The sequence below is a fragment of the Octopus bimaculoides genome, chromosome 20 (genome assembly GCF_046866305.1).
Source record: "Octopus bimaculoides isolate indiv1 chromosome 20, ASM4686630v1, whole genome shotgun sequence".
Lineage (NCBI taxonomy): Eukaryota > Metazoa > Mollusca > Cephalopoda > Octopoda > Octopodidae > Octopus > Octopus bimaculoides.
Window position 1 is genome coordinate 15,810,506 of NC_142947.1, and position 25,870 is coordinate 15,836,375.

General features: G+C 36.5%; 1 protein-coding gene across 4 annotated transcripts in view; it reads left to right on the forward strand.

Annotated features, from left to right (window-relative positions):
* Nucleotides 1-25,870, forward strand: part of LOC106881274 (ubiquinone biosynthesis protein COQ9, mitochondrial) — a 28,277-nt gene continuing 2,407 nt past the window's right edge. Inside the window, exons 1-9 of one of the 4 annotated variants that reach the window (XM_089338075.1) lie at nt 1-76; nt 14,162-14,255; nt 15,283-15,407; nt 16,246-16,387; nt 17,691-17,778; nt 19,687-19,791; nt 20,059-20,214; nt 21,208-21,261; nt 23,097-23,159. In XM_089338075.1, coding sequence (XP_089194201.1) covers nt 19-76; nt 14,162-14,255; nt 15,283-15,407; nt 16,246-16,387; nt 17,691-17,778; nt 19,687-19,791; nt 20,059-20,214; nt 21,208-21,261; nt 23,097-23,135 — 861 coding nt within the window. In that variant the 5' untranslated portion in view covers nt 1-18 and the 3' untranslated portion in view covers nt 23,136-23,159. Of the gene's footprint in view, nt 77-5,633; nt 7,909-14,161; nt 14,256-15,282; nt 15,408-16,245; nt 16,388-17,690; nt 17,779-19,686; nt 19,792-20,058; nt 20,215-21,207; nt 21,262-23,096; nt 23,245-25,870 lie in introns of those variants that run through there. The other 3 variants (XM_089338074.1, XM_089338076.1, XM_089338073.1) reach the window with 3 other exon arrangements.

Genomic DNA, 25,870 nt, shown 5'->3' on the forward strand with positions numbered 1-25,870 from the left:
GTATTTGTCAGTGTTATAATGGCAGTGATGTTAGCACGTTTTCTCCGAACTGGATTTTGTTTGAGAGTTACTTTAGGTAAGTTGAACATCTTTTATTTATAGTGAATTTTTTTTGTTTAAATTATGCGTATATAAAAGTAAATTCGATAATGTTTACTGTTTAACCTCGATTCAAAACATAAAATATTAAAGTAGACCTTCAAGGTCCGTGTATCCTATAGACATTATAATGTACTTTTCATCTCGTGATATTGCAATAAAAAATACAAATCCACTCACGAACACAGTTTATATATTGCTACATGTATAAATATACATATATATATATATAATTCAAATCGTTATGTTTTATTTGCATTTTCTTTTTATAATTGGCGTATTTGCAAAGGAAATAATCGAGCCATATCATTTCGAAGTTATATAATTGGTAAATTTTTACTATTAACACCTGTCCCATGAGACAGGGAAAAGATGGAAATTAGGGACAAAAATGTAAAAAAAAAATCTAATTTATTAGACAAAAAAGTTATTTCACGGAAGGAAACAGCCCCTCAATTCCTTTCCCTTTTTTTCTATCCTTAAGATAGTGTAGCTATTTCCGAAAGTTCGCCGTCCTAAAATATGTTGTGAACAGAATGCCGGCTATTTTTTTTTAGATAAAGTCTAGTATCTACGAAGTATTTTGCTATGTTTTGCGTTAATTTTATACATTCGATGGCAATCTTATATTTATATATATATAATCAATTAATTTTCATTTTGTGGGCGCTTCAGCTAGTACTATTTCGTTTATTATTGGCGAAAAAATTATGCTTAGAGGTTTTGAATTTTGTGTGGTTTTCTTTTTATCTTTTTTGTTTCCTAATAACTTTCAGAAAAATGATTAAATTTTTAATGAAATTTTCTACAAATTTTCAGAGTGTGTAAATTACAATTATGTCGGAATTTGATGTGAAAAGAAAATTACTGAGCACACCACGTACATACTGATACACATGTCAATTTCTTTTTTTCGAAATTTCAAATGCGATGTGCGTCAGTATGTATGTGTGTATGTCCTTGTTCGTCCCCTCTTTGTAATGCCTTTATGGCAAGTATTTATGAAACAATGTATGTGTGTAATCCCCCCTAAGTTTTCAATCTACACACTCTGAAAGGTATTTATAGAGAATTTCATTAAAAAAAAAATTACTAATTTTTCCTAAAGTTATGAGCAAACAAAACCGACGCGGGTGAATTTTCCGAAACTCAATCCCACCCTCGGAAAAATGTTTTCACCACATTCCAAATTCAAGTTCAAGCCTATGAAAAGGTTGCTGACCACAGTACAACGCTTAAGAAAAAATCTTTGGCGACCATTCAAGATTATAGTGGTCAGAATAAGTTTTACTGCATTTTTGACTTTGAGACAAAATATATTTTTCACAGACGTTCACTACCTTATAAAAACTATATCATCTAAGCAAATGACTTTCCCTAAATGCATTAGAAACATAATTTGAACACTGTTTCATAAAATTATCGCCTTTCTCTTTGAGCATATAAAAAGCAAATTTGGGTTGGGCAAAATGAGTAAGCCAAGATTAGGTAAATTTGCTGCTTCAGTTTTCCAGAATTACTTTTGAAAACAACTCGTACATATCAATATCCATCCTCAGACATCAGAAATACAAAATTAAAAGATTTTAAATATTTAAATCAAATGAAAGAGGATCGTCGGAAAATGGCACATGATCTGAAATTAACGAAACTCGGTTAAGAAAAAAAAAAAAAGCTCGACATAGAATATTCTCTGTAGCTTCTTCACGATCTGCTGGAATGTCTCTCTACATGATATATTTACTTACCATTCTGTTAAAGAGAGGAAATTATTGAAATTACTCACGACACCTCATCTTAGACATCGTTTTTTTTTTTTTAAACTTGAAAATTATCAAATTAGACATTAGTGTGGGAGAAAATTGACTTGGAATCCAACAGAGAAGGGAAAATTGATTCATAAACACCAAAAATTATCCAGATATTTTATTAGCAACCTCAATTACAATCGGGTCAAAGTCGAGGAAAGATTTCTTGAAAAAAAAGTACTTGTCACCTGACTCTGTTTCGGACTCTCAAATTCAACAACAATGCTGACCAATTTTTACTCTTTAACATAATGTAGCAATACAAAATGATGATACAATAACGAGAAATCAGAAATTACTCAATTTACACCGGTTACTAATTTTGCCCCATCTCTCTATTAGATGTAGTTTGACGAAGTGAAAGTGGACTGTTACATTAAAGTACCGCGTAGTGAGATTACCTAATTGTGTTTATTATCAATAGGGGAGGGCTAGCTTTATAGCAAATGAAAGGGATTACTGTTATTTCAAGACCAGGGCCTTTATAATCAAATTTGAATTTCTCTTGGTTTTGAAGAGGAAATAAAGCTCATTCAGAATCTGCTAATCATGGATAATCCGCGGAGAGAAAATGAAATTATAAAGGACATTTTCAGTCCTCTCTCGAACTAAAATGTGCTACCAGTTTCGTTTATTTTGAAATTCATGTTGGAAGTTTTGATAGATACATTTATGGTGGATAAAAAAAAGAAATGGATTGATCAATGTATTTTGAGAGTTCAATGGACGAAATGCAAGAGAGTTTGCATTAGTGAATCAGACTTGTTACCCAGAAAAGCCTCTTCTCACTTCACTCCTAGAAAACGTAATACAAAATTAAGCTGGTAGAAAAGTCAGTTGAATTTGAAACCCAACCATTCCTCGTTTTTGTTGCTTTTTTATTTTATTTCCCCAAGTGGGTTTAGGTCAGAGTGGCATACTGTTGACATGCTCATTTCACGTCAGTAATGGCCATTGTAATAGCAATGAGGAAAGAAAAGAAGGAAATCCAAACTTAGTATGGACTTACGGTTGTGAAGTATTGATGAATAAAGCTTTGTCAAATAGCTAGCCTCTTTGATTACTGTCTAGAGTATCCCTAATTTACTATTTTGTTTGGACCCCCCCAAAATCTTATATGGACCCCAGTTGAGAACCACTGTTTTAGATGTACTGCTGAGCATCCAGATATTTGTAATTAAAATTATTGTTCTGATCCTTTCAAAGTGTATTTGGGTAGTACATTATAATTAATTCTCTGTGTATCTCAGTTTACTTAGCTTGCAGCAAAAGCAATGTTCATTTGAAAATGTCCCTTGCAATTTACTACCACTATAACTAGAAATTTATCTTGTCCTGTTAGCTAACACCTTGATATCTGAATTTAAGCGCAGATTCTTGCAAACATCTTATCAGGAATTAGAAACATTTACTACTTTAAGTAAACAATTTAACTTACACTATTTTGAAGTGTCTGTTTTGATGGGTTGATATGGCAGTGATTTATTTAATGGAAAAATTGGTTCTAAATAAGTGAAGCTTCCTTCATGGACTCATATTTCACGTTATATGCATCTATGTAGTGCAGTTTCATCACAGTAAAATTGTATTAGCTAGTTATATGTTGAAATTTCTCTGTCTTTTAATCCTCAGCTTATTAAATGTTCAAGTGAGTAAATGTTTTTTAATTAGATGTGAATTGGAAAAAATCATGTTGGATCCATTATTCATATTGTAATATATAATTCTGCTAATATTGCCAATTTAAGGACAAAGTTTGTTAATTATGTAATGAAGTAAATGTTAATGTAGGAGCAGTAGTGTAGAATGTAGAATTAAGCTCCAGCAAACTGAGCCATTGGCAATGACCCTTACCTCCTAAAAGGCTGAATTTATCTAATCAGTACCATACACAGGTGCTGTTTATGGTCCCAGCCAATCATACTCTGTTTTCAGATGTTTTAGATTTCATTGGTTTGTAGTGCTGAGATCAAGTATTTCCTTGGTCAAAAATTTACAGTGGACTAATGTTCTATTCAAGGGAAGAAATTTCTCAGTTACTTACCCTCTTGAAAACCAAGTGCAACAATTCATCATCATCATTTAGTGTCTGCTTTCCATGTTGACATGGCTTAGACAGTTTGAAACTGGTAAGCTGGAGGGCTACATCAATTCCAATCTGATTTAGCATGGTTTCTATGGCTGGATGCCCTTCCTAACGCCAACCACTCCAAGAGTGTAGTGGGTGCTTTTTACATGCCACTAGCACGGTTGCCAGTTACATGACACTGGCATCAGCCACAACTATGATTTCACTTGGCGTGACAGGTCTTCTCAAGCACAGCATATCGCCAAAGGTCTGTCACTTATCATTGCCTCCATGAAGCCCAATGTCCGAAGGGTGCTTATTATGTGACAACCTAAAAAAAACCTGTCAAGATACAGGTTTTTATTAGAGCCATGTTTTTAATAACAGGGTGCCTTTCTTGCTGCTATAAACACTAACTTGTAAAGCAAAACTGAAATATATTTGTTATTCAGACAAGCAGAGTTAAGTGTCTTGCTCAAGGTCTCCATACAGTGGCTAGTGGGAGGTTTGAATTAACGACTCTGTACCCTGTCACTCAATACATTTAGCTCACACTCGTCATCTTGATACAAATATTATTCTTAGAGGCACAGTTTTTTTTTTGGGGGGGGGGCGTGCTAACATGTATTGAATATAAGTCATTGCCACTTTATATATCTATATATAAAGTGCTCCAGACTCATTCTGGAGGAGCCTGCATCTGTTAAAATTTTTCTGTAGATTATTTTCTTAAAATCCATGTTCCCAGATTTATATTTCAAGTGAAGTTAATATGTGTTGAGACAGCCATTTGTATGTACAAATATATGCAACACACTCCAAGCTCTGACCCGCAAACTTGCTGTCTCTCCGCTTTCTGTCTTTCTACTATTACAATTCTTTCTGTTCTTTTGGTGCTATCCAGTCTCATGTCACCTCTGCTTACACACTCCCGGTTCACTTGTCTCTTCTCTTGTTATTCTCTACTTCATAGGCCCCACATTATATCCAAAACATTGTCCACATGTCTTTCCTCCAGTTAGTGACTTATAGACTATTCAAGAGGAATCTTGAATCTCATTAGTCCTAGAGTGCCTGCAGAAGCTATGAGCCATCCAATTCCACCAGACTAAACTAGTGTAAAAAGAGAGGGGTAAAAAAAATAAATAAAATTAAAAATTAAAATAAAATGACCTTTACACATGAAATTGAAAATATTATCTTTAAGATATTAAAAGTTTTAAATATTCAAACCGTTTTGAATATGTCTTTAGTTCCAGGAGAAATGAGTCTTGAACAAAACCTTAAAACTTAATTATGAATGAAATAACTTCTATGGTTTTCAAATGCAGAGTGATATTAGATATAAACTCTAATTTGACTAGAGAAACAGATATATTGAAAACATGTTATTTGGTGGGGCGGGGGAGTCATCTCAGAGCAGTTCTTTTGTTTAAAATTTGATGATTTTGAAAATTGTAATTATCGAAATTTAGATTTTAATTTGACCCACCCCACCCCACCCCACCCCACAATTTATTTGACATTTTGTCACACACATATATATGATAGGTAGGAATATGTAGCATTTGCTGCATAGAATTGGTGATTTAGTATATCTATGTATTACATATTCAATCTTAGTGGATCCAGTTTGATGCTTTCCTTTTGCTTTTCAGATATTCACTAAAGCCGCCCAGTTGATGTCATCATTGTGAATTGCATTTTCTGTGATTCTTTGGTTGCTGAGGATGGAGGGCCCACTTGAAACTCTTGCCAAAACCGATGACCCTACTTTATTATATGACCAAATTAAAGAATGCCTCTCCTTTTGTGATTCCAAGGGACTTGCTAACTATGTTTTAGAACAAGATCTTTCAGAACAGACTATCTTCTTTGATTTAACAAGTGACATTGTACATTGTCTGACGCAGGAAAACCTTGAACAGAATCCTAGTTTCTTCAAAACTTGTGAATATTGTCTTGCTCATATTATTAAGAAAGGCAAACCTCGTGTCTTGTTACTTGCAATCTTAGAAAACTGGGGAGATCTTGTCGATGACACACAGTTCAAATCTGTTCTTGGACCCATTTGTGACTGCCTGTTAAAATTTCCAAAACCTTGTGTGTCCTCCTTAGAAAATAGCTTGCAAGCAATTTATCGTTATATCTGTTCAGTGGAACTTCCTGATAATAATGCATTAGAAGGAGAAGAGGAACAAAAGCTATTTGAGAATGATCCTGTTGTCAAAAGGCTGACTGACATTATTCTTGCAACTCTTGATTTTATGAAGCCATTTGTTGAAGCAGTCTCCTTAAAGAACAGAAATAACCAGCATGCTTACCAACCACTCCAGGCAGATCTTCTCAATTGGTATCTGTTGGCATTATTAAATAAACCTCTTCTCTTTCTCCATCTAGCTTCTCCAGCCAATGATAAAACTGCAAAGTCAGAAAGCCACTTATGTGCTGAAAGGCTTTTTTCCCAGCTGGCTTGTCTTCATCAAGATTTTCTTCAGATTGCTGAAGATGCTCTCTTCTATAACAGCAGCCTAAAATTAGATAAAAAAAAACTCAAAAATGCTGATGAAGAGGAAGAAGAGGCGGAGGATGGAGACAAAACAGAACGTGATGATAACATGAGCACTGAGGAACTTGAGAAAGGATTGACTGAGGATAAAAATACAAAAGAAGAGGATGAAGAAGAGACAAAAGCTCCAATACCAGAATTGTCCATAAGCTGTTTATTGTATTTAGTTTTCTCAGAAAATCTAAATATTAACAGTATACGCTGTGTATATTCTCTAAGATACATATTTGAATACAACATACCATTTATTCTTAAACTTCTTGATTCTTCCCAATCTCTCATCTTGTATAAGGGTTTGCATTTGGCCAATAGTTGTTTGCAAAAAATTGAACCTTATACACTGCGGCCAGTGTTTTTTGAAAATGATTGTTATCTACAACTCTTAACTAGTTTGACTAAGATTATGTTACACTGTTCCCTCCAAACTTTCCGCAAACTCGCCGTCAACATTTTCACAGATGTTATACGGATGTTTGAACCAGCAGGTCGTTATCAAGCGTATAAATCTTTGTTAGCATGTTGTGAGAATCCTGGTGTTCTTGGTTATTGTATTCAGTTAATCAAAGATGAGGTAGACGTCTGCTTACAGAAATATCCAGTAGAGGATCAGACTTTCCTTGGTGAAAATTTATTAAAACTGCTTCGAGCTATTATCCAATTGCCAGATGCAGAAACCACAGATATTCTCCAACATTCCGATCAAATTCTTTCTTCTATGAACTTTGTGCGTTATCTTATATTGAGAGATCCTCGTTCTAAGAATATTTCTGGGTTTTGGAGTTTAGAGAATAAATTAAGGACTCAGTTCCTTTCCCCTCTTCAAGTGGCTTTAGACATGTCTAGGGCTCACTATAAACTCGAGCTGAAAAACGTCCTTCATGGAGAAGAAGTGAAGAAGAATGCCCTTGAGGAGAATAGACCAGAGATGACAGTCAATGTTGGCAACCGGGTGTTGCCCAATCTTCCACCTGACCAATTGGTACAAGTATTTAACAATGCTTTGAATACATTTGACATGATGGGTTGTGTGTTGTGTCGTATTAATGAGCTCCTTGATCAGCAACCACAGGCTTCCACTGTTAAATCAAACAGTTGACGAGGTAGATTGACAAAATGAAGAAATTAACATTACCTCAACAGAAAATTGTCCAATTGCTTCAAAACACTGAAAAATAAAAATTCCTTTTAAAACATTTTCTCTTATCAACCTGATCTCCACCCATTCATAGCCAAAACGTTCATTGGTAATTACCACACACACACATGTATTTGTGTGTATGTATATATATATATACATACATATATATGCATGCATTTAAATTTGTGAAGGAAAATAAAAAAAAAAAACCTATTGAATAATTGAAGTAGACTTTGTTTTTATTTGATGTCGAGGTTACCATTGGTTGTCACTCATAGTTTTGTGAAAACCTCTTGAAAAAAAATTCATACACAATCTACACGGAACAGAGTTACAATGAAAGGAATCCTCAGCCGTGTGGTTAAGAAGCTTGCTTCTCAATCACATGGATCCAGGTTCAGTCCAACTGCATGGTACCTTGGGCAAGTGTCTTCAATTATATCCGTGGGCCAACCAAAGCCTTGTTAGTAGATTTGGTAGGTTGAAACTAAAAGATGCTCATTATATATATACATATGTATGTGTGTGTACATATATGTATGTGTGTTTGTGTCACCTTATTTTGACTTCATGTGATATTCGTAAATGAGAACCACTGTCATGCAAACAGTATCAGTCAATTCTAATATTCTACAAAAGACATGTCTGGCTCTGGGGAAATATTTCTTTGCTTGGAGACAGGTGAGGGTTGGTGACAGGAAAGGCATTTGACTGTAGAAAATCTACCTCAGTAAACTCTGTTTAATCTATGCAAGCATGAAAAAAATGGACATTAGAATAATAATGATGACACTGATATACATATGTATGAATTTCTACTCCTATGTTCTAATTCCTTAGATTGTGGACATGGATGTGGATTCAGTAAGCTGTTAACTTATTGCAGTATTATTCAGAAACTCTCCAATGTACCTACAGCTGCAGTGATGAGCCATTTTACCCTACGTTGAAATTTTAATCTCTTTAATAATCTTAGGTTGTTTTTGTTGTTTTTTTTTTTTTATGTATAGAAATTCACCCACTCTTTGAAAATGTGAGCTGTCATGTAACTCCTCCACAGCAAGAAACCTGTTCTGCTTTGACCTCTTCTCTCATACTCTCAGCCCTCATCTACGAGCATAAAGCTACTCTTCTTAAGGTTCATTGTGTTGTAAGCTGCATAGCAATCTCACCAGTACTGGCTGGTATCTTGGTAAAAAGGACCCAGTACGTGCTGTAAAAAGTAGTTGACGTCAGGGACATTCAACCATAGAAACCATGCCAAAACATACACTAGAGCATGATGCATCCTTTGAACCCATTGGATCATGTCAAACCACCCACCTCATGCCAACATATAAGAGGATTGTGTGTGACACGTAAAAGCACCCACTACACTCTCTGAGTGGTTGGCGTTTGGAAGGGCATCCAGCTGTAGAAACTCTGCCAAATTAGATTGGAGCCTGGTGTAGCCATCCGGTTGCACCAGTCCTCAGTCAAATCGTCCAACCCATGCTAGCATGGAAAGCGGACGTTAAACGATGATGATGATATATATATATTGCATTGACCCCAGTGTTTCACTGGCACTTAATTTATCGACCCCAAAAGAATGAAAAGCAATGTCAACCTCAGCAGAATTTGAACTCAAAATGTAACAGCAGATAAAATACTGCTAAGTATTTCACCCAGCATGCTAACGAATCTTGCCACCTTAGTAGTAATAATAATAATAATAATAAAAATCCTTTCTACTAAAGGCACAAGGCCTGAAATTTTGTAGAGGCGGGGCTAGTAGATTACATTGGCCCTAGTGATCAACCGGTACTTAATTTATCAACCCTGAAAGGATGAAAGTTAAGGTCGACCTCAGAGGAATTTGAACTCAGATCGTAAAGACAGGAGAAATGTCACTAAGCATTTCACCCAGCATGCTAACGATTCTGCCAGCTCGTCAATTTATTACCACCTACAATGATAATGATAGTTTCAAATTTTGACACAATGCCAGCAATTTCTGGGGAGTGAGGTAAGTCGATTAGATCAACCCCCCCCCCCCCACAAGGGATGAAAGGTAAAGTCGACCTTGATGCAATTTGAACCCAGAACATAAAAACATGAAATACTGGATAACACTTTACCTGGCATGCTAACAATTTTGCCAGCTCACTGCCTTAAATAATAATGATAATGATAATAATAATAATAATAATAATCCTTTCTACTAAAAGCGCAAGGCCTCAAATTTGGGGGAAGGGATTAAGTCCATCACATTGACCCCAGTGCATAACTGGTACTTATTTAATCGATCCTGAAAGGATGTAAAGCAAAGTCGACCTCAGTGGAATTTGAACTCTGAACATAGTGACAGATGAACTACAGCAAAGCATTTTGCCCTGTGTGCTAATGATTTTCCAATTCGCTGCCTTAACCTTTCCAAGCCAGGATTTTTCTCAAGATTTGCATGCATCTTCTCAAAAATTTTGGTAAGACTATATAGTGTAGATGCTTATTAAATGGTTTATGACGGTGCCAGTTATGTAGACACTATTTTTAGACAAATAAACAAACACAACTGAAAACAATACCTCCACCTTCATTAAGGCAGAGGTAATAATAATAATAATATTAGTAATAACAAGCACTCAGAAAGTACAGACCTCTGCCAAGGCAACATCAATGTCCTCTCAGCGATTAGCCAGAGATGATTTTTAAAATGAGAATATCTTAAATAAACTCTACTGCTCTCGCAAATGAGAATACTAGAAATGAACCTGATTGCTCTCAAAAATTAAATAAAAAAATTTAAAAAAAAAGACATTCCAGAATCCTTATCGGGTACCAGATCGATTCCAAAATCTAATCAGATTGGAGCCTGGTGAGGTCTCCTGGCTTGCCAGTCCCCAATCAAACTGTCCAACCCATGCCAGCATGGAAAACGGACGTTAAATGATGATGGTGATGAAATATATATATATATATTTATATATTAGGTTGGCAACTAAGTTCCTGCCGTTTTTTTTAAAAGGTTTGATAAAAAATAACTAATTAATCAATAATGTATTCACCTTTATTATTTACAACTTCTTCCCGACGTGCAACAAGATTTTCAATACCTCGTTGGTAGAAATCACCTGATTTCGACTCGAAAAATTGATCCAACCGAGCTCTCAATTCTGCATCAGTATTGAATGAAACTCCATGCATAGCATTTGAAAGAGGTGGAAATCCATTGGTGCCAAATCAGGAGAGTATGGCGGGTGTGGCAGCACTTCCCAGCCATGCATTTGGGTGCATTTTTTGTGGCACCAGCACTAGTCAGGTTGTCTTGCCCTTGGAAAATCTAAAGAGTCCTCTTGGCCCTATATTCTTTCTGCTTGATTCACCAAACACTTTGGGTGTATTCATGGCACAAGCTCTAATAAGATTGCCTACAAATGAAAGAGAAATTAGGAGAGAGAATGTTGACTTCAAATGAGATGCTGAGAGGACTTTTCAGCCGATAGATCAGCCCTGTCATCTCCTGAGGGTTAAAATTTCTTCAGTCTCGTTTGTTAGTTTTTTTGTTTTTGTTCAGTCTTTTTTCTTTTGTTCTGTGTTGTCATCAACAATACTGCTGAGGCATTGTTGTTTGATTTCAACCCTTACAAGGTATGTCAAAGAAGATCATAGAGCTTATCTGTTGTAGATGAAAGCTCTCAAGCAGGCACATATATACTTGGCTTGAGAGCAACCCACCTCTCCCTCTCTCATCCACACACATGCATGAACTGAAACAAATAGAGAATTAAGTGTACTTTCCATACACACAAGAAACTGCCAGCAGTGGATTTAAACTTCTTTCACTTCATGCTCTTGCTTGGAGCTGTCATCATGCATAGAGCCAACCAAGTGCACCAGTGCTCTCCATTGCTGGTGGTCCCATGCACAGCCCCTCTGCATCCTCCAAGGTGACATTGAGCCTCTGGAGATTTTCCCCTATCACGTCCAGCATCTGGTGTGGGGCCTACCATTAGGCCTCAGCTGCTGTGTCAAATGAGAGTAAAGCTCTGGTAGGATGATCCAGAGGGAGATGGAGAACATGTCCATACTAGCTATGAGGTGGGAGGCCGTGGGCTGATGCATGCACACACACAGTTCTTTATTGAAAATGTGATGGTACCAACTGATGTTCGCAGTGGTTCTCAGGGCTCTACTATCAAGACATTGATCCTCTTTGCCAGGGTCTCCAAGAGGGTAGGGCCATGTGTCTGATACATAGAGGAGAATGGAGAGGGCTAATGCATTGTAGATGTGGAGCTTCATCTACCAGGAGATAAAGGATTAAAGTGGCACCAAAGGGCTTCCATAGAGAGTACATGACTCTGGGGACCAGACCACATCAGTGGTTGATCTCCAGGGTCAGGTTTCCATTGTTGATTACCGTGGAGCCCAGGTAGGTGAAGGAGCTGACAAACTCCATGATGTCGGGGCCAGTATGAGGAGGAGGAGAGTCTGAGCCATCTCTGATATGCATCAGCTTGGTCTTCACCCAACTTACCTGAAGGCCAAGCTTTGCTGATTCTTCATTGTATTTGGTCAGTGCATCTCTGATTTGAACTCCCAAGACTGAAATGGTCTGGTATTCCAATACCACATATATGTAACTATTCTATTTCTGATGAGATAGGCTTCTTTTTTTTTTTTTTTTTTCTTTTCCTGTTTCGCAACCAAGAAACAAGAAGTAAGTTTGTAAGTTAAATAATCTGTCAAGAGTTACTAAGTATTAGAAATATTAGAAATCATTGAAAATGTTAACTTGCTGCTGAATTTTATTTCAAGCAGCCTCAACCTTTTAGAAATAGCAGCCATCTCCATCTGATCACACCCTACCATAGGTGCAGGCATGGCTGTGTGGTTAAGAAGCTTGCTTTCTCACTGTGTTGTTTCAGGTTCAGTCCCACTGTGCAACAGCTTGGGCAAGTGTCTTCTATTATAGTCCAGGGCCAACTTATGCCTTGTGAATAAATTTGGTTGATCGAAACTGAGGAAGCCTAATGTGTGTGTGTGTCTTTGTGACTGGGTTTGCTACCCACACACACACATATACACATGATGGGCTTCTTTCAGTTTTTGTCTGCTAAATCTACTTGCTGGATTTCAGTGGAATTGAACCTGAAACCATGTTGTTAAGAAACAAACTTCTTAACCACAGCAGCACAAGCAGTGGTTTTTTTGTTGGTATTTAACACCAGGTCAGCCTTGTTCAAGCAGACCTATAACCAAAGGCATTCCAGCGATGACCAGCTTGTCTTTTTTGTAGAGAGCATACAGCATTAAATTATGTGTCCTTTTTAAGTTTGTAGGGTGGGCTTTGAGGGACATCAAGGACTATACAACATATCCTTTTTTTAAGCTAGAGATTGAGAGAGATTTAGTTGCTATTTCTAGCAGACTGAGCAACCATGTAAAGTTCTGACCCCTCCCCAACCCCATTATCCCATACAACCATGTAGAGATTCCCTCTAACTCAGAGTATTTCATCTTTGATATTAAGTGAAGTCAGACTTCCTCTTGCTTTTGTTGTGTTTATTTGAAGAATATATTCCAATAGAAATCAATGAACACCAAACTAGATTCCTTATGGTATTTAGTTTCATTATTTCCTCTGGAATTTGAGTTCAAATCCTGCTTGAATCAACACTACTTTACATTCTTCTAAAGTTTGATAAGTACCAGTAATTTATTGGTTTTGGTGACATATAAAAGGCACCCACTACATTCTTGGAATGGTTGGCATTGGGAAGGGCATCCAGTGGTAGAAACCCAGCCAAATCTGGTTTCTACAGCTTTCTGGTTTACCAGCTCCAGTCAAACCACCTTAACCCGTGCCTGCATGGAAAATGGACACTAAATGATGATGATGATTAAGATCCAAGTTACTATTTAATCTTAACAAAGTTGGCTTTTTTTGTTATTCAGTAGGCTATGCAGGAATAGCTATGTTAGTTCAGAAGTTCATTGTATAACCACATGGTTCCTGGTTCAATCCCATTGTGCAGTATTTTGGGCCAGCGTCTTCTATCACTGCCTCAGTTTAACCAATGCCTACATAGGTGAAATTTGGTAGGCATAAATTGTGCAAAAGCTTACACCCATCATTATTGTCGTCGTCATTTTTTTATTTTTTATGTGTGCTTCCCATGCTGGCATGGGTTGGACTGTTTAACAGGATCCATCAGGTTGAAGGACTATGTTTTACTCCTGTGTCACAGTTTTGGCCTGGTTTCTATGGATGGATGCCATCTTTCAAACCTGAACTGCTTTACAGAGTATATTGGGTGCAATTTTTATGGCACCGACATTATAGTGAGCGTTTGTCTTGTCTTTGGCAAAATTGAAGAATACCTCTCAAACCCTGTGTCACCTATGCTCAATTCATCAACCATTGTACACACATGATGGATGTGTGTTTGTGTGTCATCAAACGTTAGGTATAACATCATCCTGTTTTGTTTCAGGTCGATCTTCAGGAGGAATAGTTAGCTGCCATGCAACAAGAACCTTTAGCACTGATGATGGACACTCAAAGGAACAGTCCACCACTCCTAATGAGTGAGTACCAAAACTTTTTCTCTTATTCAGTGGGCTACATTAGTCTTAATCAGTGTTTCTCAATCACTTTTTACCTATGGATCTCTTTGATTCTTATTTTACTCAGATGAATCCACCTAGCCATTCAATGTTTAAAAAAAACCCATATTTTTATAATTAAATATTAGAAATTGTATAAAAATAATTATTGAAATATTTCGCATATGGTAGAAGTTTAAGCAGTTTATTGCACATAAATTTTAACAAAATCTTCTATGGACCCCCAAGGGTCATGTGGACCAATTAAGAGCCACTGGTCTAAATATTTCCCTTTTTTTCTTTCCAGTTTACTTTGTAAAATATATCTATGCTAAATTAGTTATTTCTTTTTGGTTTCTTTTTTTTATTATTATTAAGGAGTTATACATCTTTTGGTTTAAAGATGTGAAAGATTTTGTCAATGAAAACAACAGTTTTGCCTAAATAGCTCACTTGTGTCTATAAAGATTGCAATTATACGTGGTGGATTGGCAAAATCAACAACATGTTGGACAAAATTACTTTCAGCATTTAACTACAGCTCATTACATTCATAGTTCAAATCATGCAAAGGGTTGATAAAATAATTACATCATCATCATCATCATCATCGTTTAACATCTGCTTTCCATGCTAGCATTGGTTGGACGATTTGACTGAGGACTGGTGAGCCAGATGGCTACACCAGGCTCCAATCTGATTTGGCAGGTTTTTTACTGCTGGATGCCCTTCCTAATGCCAACCACTCCGAGTGGGTAGTGGGTGCTTTTACGTGCCACTGGCACGAAGGCCAGTCACGCTCAAAATGGTGTATTTTATGTGCCACCTGCACAGGAGCCAGTCCAGCGGCACTGGCAGTGACCCTGCTCGAAATTCTTTTCACGTGCCACCGGCATAAGTGCCAGTAAGGCGACGCTGGTAACAATCACGCTCAAATGGTACTATTTATGTGCCAGTCATAAGTCTCATCTCTAAAATATAAGGTTTGATTTTTTTTTTATGGTTGTAGGTCTGGCTCAAATGATAGTCATGACAAAGAAAGTCCATCTGATGAAGATATAAAACAGAAAATATTAGCTGCATCACTGCAATTTGTTCAAGTGCATGGATTTTCGAGAAAAGCACTTATTGATGGTAAAACTATTTCTTCTTATATTTCAGTTTAAGTTTTCCGAAGAGGTTGTATTAGTAACTAAGTAATTTAATAAAATATATCTAATTACAAACATTAACCCTTTAGCATTCAAATTAATATGTCAAAAGTAATCCTTATTCATTTACATTTAAAAAAATTAATCTGGTTATTATCTTGTAGCTTCAAGAGTTGAAAGATGTAATTGTTTATTTTTAGAATGACATTGCAGGACAGGTTAGAGATACTGGTTCTGGCCAGTTTGAGCATAAAATGAGTAGAACATTTGGGCTGGATATAGCAGGTTTAAACACTAAAGGGTTAAACTCATGTAATACAGCTTAGTATTTAAGCATTAAAGCTGGCCAAACCCAGCCTTATCATTATGTTGTTTTTAATAGGAAAAAAATCTCCCACATAATACACACAATTGGTTAGTCAGTATCATACTATTATACTACTATGTTCTTATTTATTCCCTCATGTATTTGTCTTCAGATGTTTTTATGTATACACATTGTAATGTGTATATTTAGAAATGAAAATGTTCATGTATAAAAGTGACATTTTGTTTTTTTATTATATTCATTTTTCAAAAGAATTCCATGGAAATGAATCTAAATTTATAGCATGGAAATCAACAGGAAAATAAGTTTTGCATTATGGATTTCCACATGTTAGCAAAATTTTTCAGGAACACAGAATTCCATAGCATAGGAGATGCCTGTTGTCCAAAACAATAATTTATTGAACAACACCCCTCATATATTTAGACATTTATTTTAAAACTCTTTTTGCAAACTCTTTGTTTTACCTTGATACTATCTGTTTTATTGCAAGGTGCTGAAACTGTAGGATACCCAAGTGTAAGCCATGGTATGTTCCCTAAAGGAGGTGCTGACCTTGTGAATTATTTTTACCAAGACTGCAATAAGAAATTGGCTGAAAACCTAGAAAAGAAATGTAAGGAGATGGATGAAAGGTAACAACAGCTATCATATTTTTTCACTGAACTCAATTTAGACATTACATCTAAAATCTGAAATGTCATTAAACTCCAGTGATACCCTGTTTAACATCTTTTTATCACTCTTCGGTGACTATATTTTCATTGTAACATTAATACATGATTATAATAATTGTATGCAAACATGTAAGAAACTATGATTCATACTCAAGCATACACATACTCCCACATACAGAACTTGAAGTTGTAAGTGTTGAAAGTTCATCTATGATGCTGAGGAAAAGCATTGCAGTGTTGAGGAAATTAGAAGCTGGAAAATGTCAAGCGAAATCATGATGGTACCTGTACCAGTGGAGCACTAAGAGCACCGTCCGAGCGTGATCGTTGCCAGAGCAGCTGTCTGGCTTCCGTGCTGGTGGCACGTAAATAGCACCATCGTGATCGTTATCAATGTCGCCTTCCTGGCACTTGTGCCAGTGGCACGTGAAAGGTCATTCGAGTGAAATCGTTGCCAGTGCCGATGGACTGGCTCCTGTGCAGGTGACACATAAAATACACCATTTCGAGCATGGCCTTTGCCAGTAAGACATCCAAGCGAGATTGTTGCCAGTCCAAAGGAAAGTTGCCTGTAGAAGATGACATGGGAAGTAGTGTTGCAGGTTTGTTTTGGTTTACTGAATCTAAGAAAGACAGCCAGAAACCATAGCAATTGGTGAGACATAGAGCCAGAGAAGGTCTGTTCAAACTGCAAGCATAGCATAAGTTACAAACTAATGATCACACACATATTCACACAATTGTCTTCTCCACAATTTCTTATTTCTTTATTGCCCACAAGGGGCTAAACACAGAGGGGACAAACAAGGACAGACAAAGGGATTAAGTCGATTACATTGTCCCCCAGTGCATAACTGGTACTTAATTTATCGACCCCGAAAGGATGAAAGGTAAAGTCAACCTCGGTGGAATTTGAACTCAGGACGTAGCAGCAGACAAAATACCACTAAGCATTTCGCCCGATATGCTAACGTTTCTGCCAGCTCCCCACCTTGAGCATTGTCTTCTACACAATTTCTGTCTACCAAATTTCATTCCCAAGACATTCATCAATCTCAGTCAATAGCTAAAAGCTTTTGCTTAACATGTCAGTGGGATCAAAAGTAGAACCACATAATCAAAAAGTGAACCACATGACCATGCCACATGATCATGCCAGCACCCATTTAAAAATGTTTTTCTCATCATTCATCTTTTTGTTATGCTTATGTTGAGATACTCATACTGATGTTGTCTCTTCTCCATTCATTATTGATTTCAGTTCGAAGCCCTCCACACGTGTATTTATTCAAAATGCTGTTGAAGATCGTCTCATGATGTTGACACCTCACATTGAGCAGTGGCCGCAGGTATATTTAGATTGATACACTTCACTTTTAGGCATTTAACCCTTTAGTATTCAAATTACTCTGTCAAATATGATATTCATTTATTTATATTGTTTTGAATTAATCATGCATCATCTTGTATTCATAGAGATTTCAATGATGTGATTGTTTAGTTTTAGAATGACATTGTAGGGTTGAAGTGAGAGGCCAGATCTGGACAGTTACAACATAAAACAGGTAAATTTTTTTTAGCTGGATATGGCTGGTTTGAATGCCAAAATGGTTAAACTGGCCATAACTGGCCCAAATATTTTACCTGTTTTATATCCAGACCAGTCAGGACTTGCCTCTCATACATAACCTGCAATGTCATTCTAAAAATATACAGTCACTTCATTGAAATCTCAAAGCTGTGAGATAATGCATGATTAATTGAAAACAATGTGGATAAATAAGCATTATATTATTATTATTATTATTATTATTATTATGGCCAGGTTCCAACCTGGGCTACAACAACAAAGTCCAGTGTCTGACATCTAGTTGTCTATGTAAGTGTGATGAGGTTTTCCTCTTCTTACATCACCATGAAGTAGGTCTCACAAAACTAATTTGGGTGCTTCCAATTCAGGGTGGTGCATACAATGACCACAGATAGTCACAGCCATCTTTTCCCGATCTTCTCGCTAACTTTTGGCAGGTCTCCATAAAGGCATTCGTTTGTCATATGTTGCTGCCATTCATAGCATCCTTGAGTAGCATCCATTAGACAGAGTAATCTGAAGGCTAAAGGGTTTCAAATTTTGGCACAAGGTCAGCAGTTTGGGGGGGATTGGGAGGTAAGTCGATTACATCAACCCGGGTACTCAACTGGCACTTATTTCAACCCCCCCCCCCCCCAAAGGATGAAAGACAAAGCTGAGCTCAGAATGTAAAGACAGGCAAGATGCTTAGCAGCATTTTGTGTGGCATGCTAACGACTCTGCCAGCTCACCATCTTAATAATGACTTCAAATTTTGGCACAAGGCCAGCTATTTTGGTTGGTTCGGAGGTAAGTCGATTACATCAACCCCCAGTGTTCAACTGGTACTTATTTCAATGAACCCCAAAAGGATGAAAGGTAAAGTCGATTACATCAACCCCCAGTGTTCAACTGGTACTTATTTCAATGAACCCCAAAAGGATGAAAGGTAAAGTCGGTTACATCAACCCCCAGTGTTCAACTGGTACTTATTTCAATGAACCCCAAAAGGATGAAAGGTAAAGTCAACCTTGGTGCAATTTGAAGTCAGAACATGAAGATGAGCGAAATGCCACTAAGCATTTTGACCAAGCTCATTAACAGTTCTGCCAGCTCACTGCCCTCGCCACCTTAATAACAATTAATAAAAACACTTCGGGATGGCGCCTGTGCCCGTGGCATACATAAGGACTTTCGAGCGAGATCGTTGCCAGTGCCCCTGGACTGGCTCTTGTGCGGGTGGCACATAAAATACACCATTTTGAGCGTGGCCGTTGCCAGTACCGCCTGACTGGCCTTCGTGCGGGTGACACGTAAAAGCACCCACTACACTCTTGGAGTGGTTGGCGTTAGGAAGGGCATCCAGCTGTAGAAACTCTGCCAAATCAGATTGGAGCCTGGTATAGCCACCTGGTCCACCAGTCCTCAGTCAAATCGTCCAACTCATGCTAGCATGGAAAGCAGACGTTAAACGATGATGATGACTTCAGTGGTCACATGTATGTAGAAAAGTATCTTATTGCTAATATCACTTTACATTAGTCCCTGTGAAATTAAGTTATCATACCGTCTAGTCATCTTTCCTTCCTCATCCCTTTTCTTTGATGAAACTTTTACAGTTTATTGAGCTATTTTAGCCTAATATTACTGATACACTGTTATTTATCTTTATTAATCTTTAAAACAGGCAATGGCTCTGCAAGCTTTACCTCAAAATGCTTGCCAGTCTTGGTGTAACCTTTTACAACTTGTGGATGACATTTGGTTTTATGCAGGAGACAAATCTACTGATGTAAGTAATCTTTTCTGAAAAGAATACAATTATAATACCAAATCTTTTGACATGATGTTTATAGTCTTGAAAATTATGTTTTCAATCACAACTCATTGCAGGCATTCAAACATTTATAGAACATTTTATGTTGTTTTAGTTCTTAGGTAAAGGATATTATGGTTTTTAATGCTTATATCTTTGTATCTTTTATTCGTTTCAGTCATTAGACTGTGGCCATGCTGGGGTAGTGATGATTCTGACTTTGTTTTTACTTCTACTATATAGTTCAACTGGTACACCAAACGCCTTACTCTGGCAGCTCTCTACAAATCATCAGAAATTTATATGCTGCAGGATAAATCTGAAGATTTTGAGAATACACTGAAATTTGTCAACAACAGGTTTGATGATGTCAAATGCCTTGGCCAAAGTATGAAAAATGTGAGTAAATTTTCTTTGTTTTTTGTTGAAACAAAATTAAATTTAAAAAAAAAATATATATAATTCCAATTAGTCCCTGAATTTGAAGGAAGGTAGTAGAGCAGAACAGAAATTTGTCATTTGTTAAAACATTAAAATTATTCCCATTACATTCCATGCCTGAAAAATAAACAAGATTTAAGTATAAGAAGACAAACATAACCATCAGTTAAAGAGAAGGAAGTTTATAGAAGAATGTTAATGTTAAAAGATTTAAAATGTGTTTCTTCTTAGTTAAATACAAATATTTTTTCATATAAGTTGTCGTTGTTGTCATCATCATTATCATTACACTGTGTAACAAAATTATATTTTTCTTTTTGTTATTTCCTATTTGCTTCTATCTAGAAATCAAAGGAAGTGACTGCTATTCCCTTCAAACTTTGCTTTTGTCACTTGGACACTAAACTGACCTATCTTCCATTACATTTCAGACAGATTCAGTACTGAGTTTCATTACAGCAAATATTCTGCTTGATACCACAAATTTGCTTGTCAGTTGCCTGACCATAATCACTTGAGCATGTCCCCTTAGTGGCAAACAAATATGTATAGTTGTTTGAATGGAGATCTTTTACAACAAAGTTACCCTCCTCATATTAACAGTATAACTATCAAAGTGGTCAGGGTGGGAAGGAGGATATCCAACAAGTGAAGGATGTTTACTTTTCAAGAGATTTGTTTCAATAGTTTTCATTTAAAATGCTTCATCATCAGTGTTTAACATCTACCTTCCGTGCTGGCATGGGTTGGGTGAGTTTGACAGGAGCTGACCAGGCAGGAGCCTGCACCAGACTTCTGTGTCTGTTTTGGCACAGTTTTTACAGCTGGATACCCTTCCTAACACCAACCACCCAGTAAAGTGAACTAAATCTGCTTCACAAAATAAAATATATTTCTATAGAAGTTTGAATGTTTTTATGTTTTATTCATTTTGTTTCATTTTTGTTTTAGTGCCAAATGGTAACAAAGTCTATTGGAGAAAATTTATGGGGTCTTTCTCTCATGGTAAGTCTTTGTGTATGTCCATGTTTTTCCACCACCACCACCATTTTCCTCACCTTATCATTATCATCACTTAATATAGTAGTAAAGATTCTGATTAAAAGTACAGTAAGTTACAGCAGTGAATTTTGACTCACAAGTAAACAGCTGGCTGCCCAACATCTTTTATCTTCCCAGTCATTTTGTCTTCAGTGATAGGGTGTCAAAGAATCATATTATGGTTACTTTCTAAAGGTCAAGGTTTATAGAGGGGAAAGTGCTCCATCAATGACTGGCACAGCAATACCATGGTTAAATTCTACAGAGATAAGGGAAGTGTATTAGAGGTGTATTAGAAGCATAACAAACTTAGCACAAAATAGATTTCATCATTATCATTTAATGTCCATGTTGGCATGAGTTGGACGGTTTGACCAGATCCATCAGGTTCAAGAACTGCTTTGGTTTCTACATGGATGCCCTTCCTAACTCTAACTGTTTAACAATATGTATTAGGTTTCTTTTTACCATCTGCACTAGATTTTGACTGAATATAATGCAATTCCTTTAGAGGGGAACTTAGAACCAGAGATAATGCTATACTTTTAGTTAAGACAACAAGTCAACTTCCTAACCAAAAGCAAATGGGTTCAATGCTGTGTAGTCCGTCAAATGCTGAATAAACTAGATGTATGTGAAAGGATCATTAGAGTGGTTTGGATTGTATATGAGGGTAACATAAGCAAGAATAGGATTGGATGTAAGTTCAGTGAAAAGCTAAGTGTAAGAATGGGCGTATACCAAGGCTCTACTTCTAATTCTCACTTCTTATGTCTTGGAGCAATACCAAAAACTCTGGAACTGGTTGTCCCTAATAATCTTTACTGTGGTTATTGTCTTCTCATTCATAGTATCTGTCAGAGAACTCCAAAGTTCTTAAAGTGGAATTATAATGTAGTTTGAAAGAAAAAAAAACTAAAGATAAATAGCACAATGATTAAAGTAATAATAATTTGTAAAAGGGAACAGAAAAACCAGAAAAGGTATTGCAGTCTCAAAAATGACCTTTAATATGCTGGGAAGGAGTTAGTAGTGCAACCAGGATCCATAACTGAGGAACAGAGCTTTAGCCAGTACAAGCTAGTATCAGGGAGTCATGGAATTAAGTCCATTGTCTGCTCAGTTGACCCTTGGTATTTTGGTAATATAATAAGTGCTGAAAATGGATCTAGTGAAAGTATCATTCAATCACATTGGTGGTTGAATATATTCTTAAGTCCACCATTTTGTCAATTGCAGCAACTTCCAACCTTCACCACTGAATTAGTGGTTTCAGTTCTCAACTAAATTACAAACTGTTAACAGTTTTAAAGAGGACGCCTCTTCAGCCACATTTTGGCATAAATAGTTTGAGATTTGTTTCAGTAGAAAAAAACTTACATCAAAATATCTGCAACTTCAAGGGGGGCAGTAAGGCATGTATTTCATCTTCAAATAGCATAACTTTTCTCTCAAGATACTTACACTCTGTCGGGTATGCACACTGACATTACTCATCCATCGGAGCATACTGGCTTCATTCCTTGCGAGCTTACGCATGTCCTCAGCAGTCAAGGCCCATGTTTCACTGCCATGTAGCATGGCTGTTCGTACACATGCGTCATACAGTCTGCCTTTTACTCTGAGCAAGAGGCCCTTTGTCGCCAGCAGAGGTAAGAGCTCTCATGAAAAATATTTGCATTTAACTAAGAAGAAACACATTTTAAATCTTTTAACATTAACATTCTTCTATAAACTTCCTTCTCTTTAACTGATGGCTATGTTTGTCTTCTAATACTTAAATCTTGTTTATCTTTCAGGCACGGAATATAATGGGAATAAACAGTCGTGCTCGTTAGCAGATTCTTTTTATTTCATTTAAGGTTGTATACAGATGAGTTTTGTTTGAGCAAAATAGAGTTTTGTAGTTTATTTTGTTCTATATTAAAATATTGTTTGGAAAATTTCTTTGCGTCTTCATTCACTGTTTTCTTCCTTCATTTTTAACAAGTATATAAAGTGGTACAGACAAATGAAGTTTGCTTCTCAATCATGTTTTCATGTCCAGTCCTACTGCATGACACCTGGAGTAAGTGTCTTCTGCTATAGCCTGGGGTTGACCAAAAAATTCATGAGTGGATTTGGTAGATGGAAACTGAGAGAAGTCCATCATATATACATATATAGGTGCAGGCATGGCTGTGTAGTAAGGAGTTAGTTTCCCAACCACATGATTTTAGGTTCAGTCCCACTGCAAGACACCTTGTAGAAGTGGCTTCTACTATAGCAAGAGGTGCAAATGAGGGTAGCTAAATCAAACTCCATTCTTCACTAAGTACCACATATTGTAGGAGGCTCCCCGTAATAACAGTGTAGCAAAACGGTGGTGCATCAGCATGGCCACAGCTCTAAGCTGAAACTATAAACAAAAAAGAAAAATATATATATATATATAGTCCTTATATATTTAATACTCAATATTTCATATATTCAATAAGACATTCAATACTTCATTTCATTTTACTATTTATATTATATATTCCATATTCTATATCCCACATTAATTTTATAAAAATATAAATAAAACATAAAAAACAGAGTCGGAACTCTTTTAAATAATATATATATATATAAATTCAGAAGAGTGGTACAACAAGGCATATATATATATATACGCATGCCTACTTGTCTTATCTGTAAACTGTTATCAATACATTGACTAATGCATAGTCAACAGCTTCTAACGATGGCTACTGTAACTATTTGTTATTAAATGCTTTAGACAGAAACGAAAGGACTTTCGCATACAAGAAATTGAATCTGAGCAATTTTTCAACCAACACAATGAACAATACTGTGTTTGTTACCAGCTTTGTAGACTTGAATGGGTTAACTGTTATTAACAGCCAGAAAATTTCAGCTGGATGAATCATTCTGATGCCAGCAGAAGAGTTGAACATTCATGTCCCTTAGCTTGGACTATACTGTTGTGTCTCTATCAAACACACTTAACTCACTGACTGGCTATAAATATGTACCATAACATAATAGAGTTCATCTCTATAAGGAATGGAAAATACTGTTTAACTTGTGGATGTTTCACAATCCCATTTCGTTGAGGAAAATGGCTCTGTAGACAAATGTTTACATTGATTCTGCTTTCCTATCCCAGAAGAGAGATGCCTATATCTCTCAATTGTTATTTTAACTTCATGAAAACCAGGTTGAGTTTCAACATACATTACAGACTGCCTCGTCAAAAGAGCCACTCCTGAAACATTAGAATTTGTTTTTCCTCATAAACAAATTAATGTTATGTATTTCTTAACACTTTACTATATAGACATAGGCGTGGGTCTTTAGTTAAAAAGCTGACTTCCCAGCAATGTGGTATGGAGTCAGTCCCAATGTGTGGTATCTTGGGAAAGTGACTTCTAGTATAGCTCTGAGCTGACCAGAACCTTGTGAGTGAATTTGATAGATGGTAACTGAAAAAAGCCCATTGTATATATCATCATCATCATCCATTTCCTATGCTGGCATGGGTTGGATGGCTTGACAGAAACTGGTAAGACCTGGGGCTGCCCCAGGTTCTATAGCCTGTTTTTTACAGCTGGACACCCTTCCAAATGTCAATCACTCCACAGAGTGTACTGGGTGCTTTTTAAGTGGTACCAACACCAGTTCTTTTTGTGTGGAACTTTGGTTTTAAGATCTCAGTTATGTTGTGGAGGGTGGGTCATACATGTGTGTGTGTGTGTATCATCATCATCATCATAACATCTGCTTTCTTTGCTTGCATGGGTTAGATGGTTTTATGAGGAACTGGCTGCAGTCAAATGACTGAAACAAGTAAAATAGTACCATAAAAACATGTCTGGTTGTTGGGCTGTCAGCATTTGAAGGACTATGGAAAATTATTACCTTACTTGGAAGCTGGAGAAGTTTGTTGACAAAAAGGGCATTTGGCCACAAGACCAACAGCAACACATTTCAGCTGAACAGTTCAGGCATGAAGAAGTAGATATCAAATGATTGTTGACTATGATTAAATATATAGGCATAGTCATGGTTGTGTGGTTAAGAAACTTGGTTCCCAACCATGAGGTTTTAGGTTCAGTCCCACTGTATGGTACCTTAGGCCAACCAAAGCATTATGAGTAGATTTGGTAGTCAGAAACTGAATGAAGCTCATCATATATATGTGTGTGTGTGTGAAAATGTATGTTTGTTTGTCAATGTGTAACCTTGACTAGATATGATGTGATGATAGGATCTAAGCATCATTGTTATACAGTCCAGATCATTTATTTCCAGACTTCATGAAAAACATGTCTAGCAATTTCCTTGCTTGGCAATAAGCTAGGACTGATAACAAGACATTTTGGTCATAGAAGAATCTGCCTCAACAAATTCCCCCTGACCCATGTAAGCATGGAAAAATAATGATGTTATTAATATATATATATATTTCTTTATATATTAATATACATAAACAGACATATATAGAATGCACCAGTTATTTGGGAACAAAAAAAAAAAACCTTACATACATATATTATATATACATGTGTGTGTATATATATACATACAC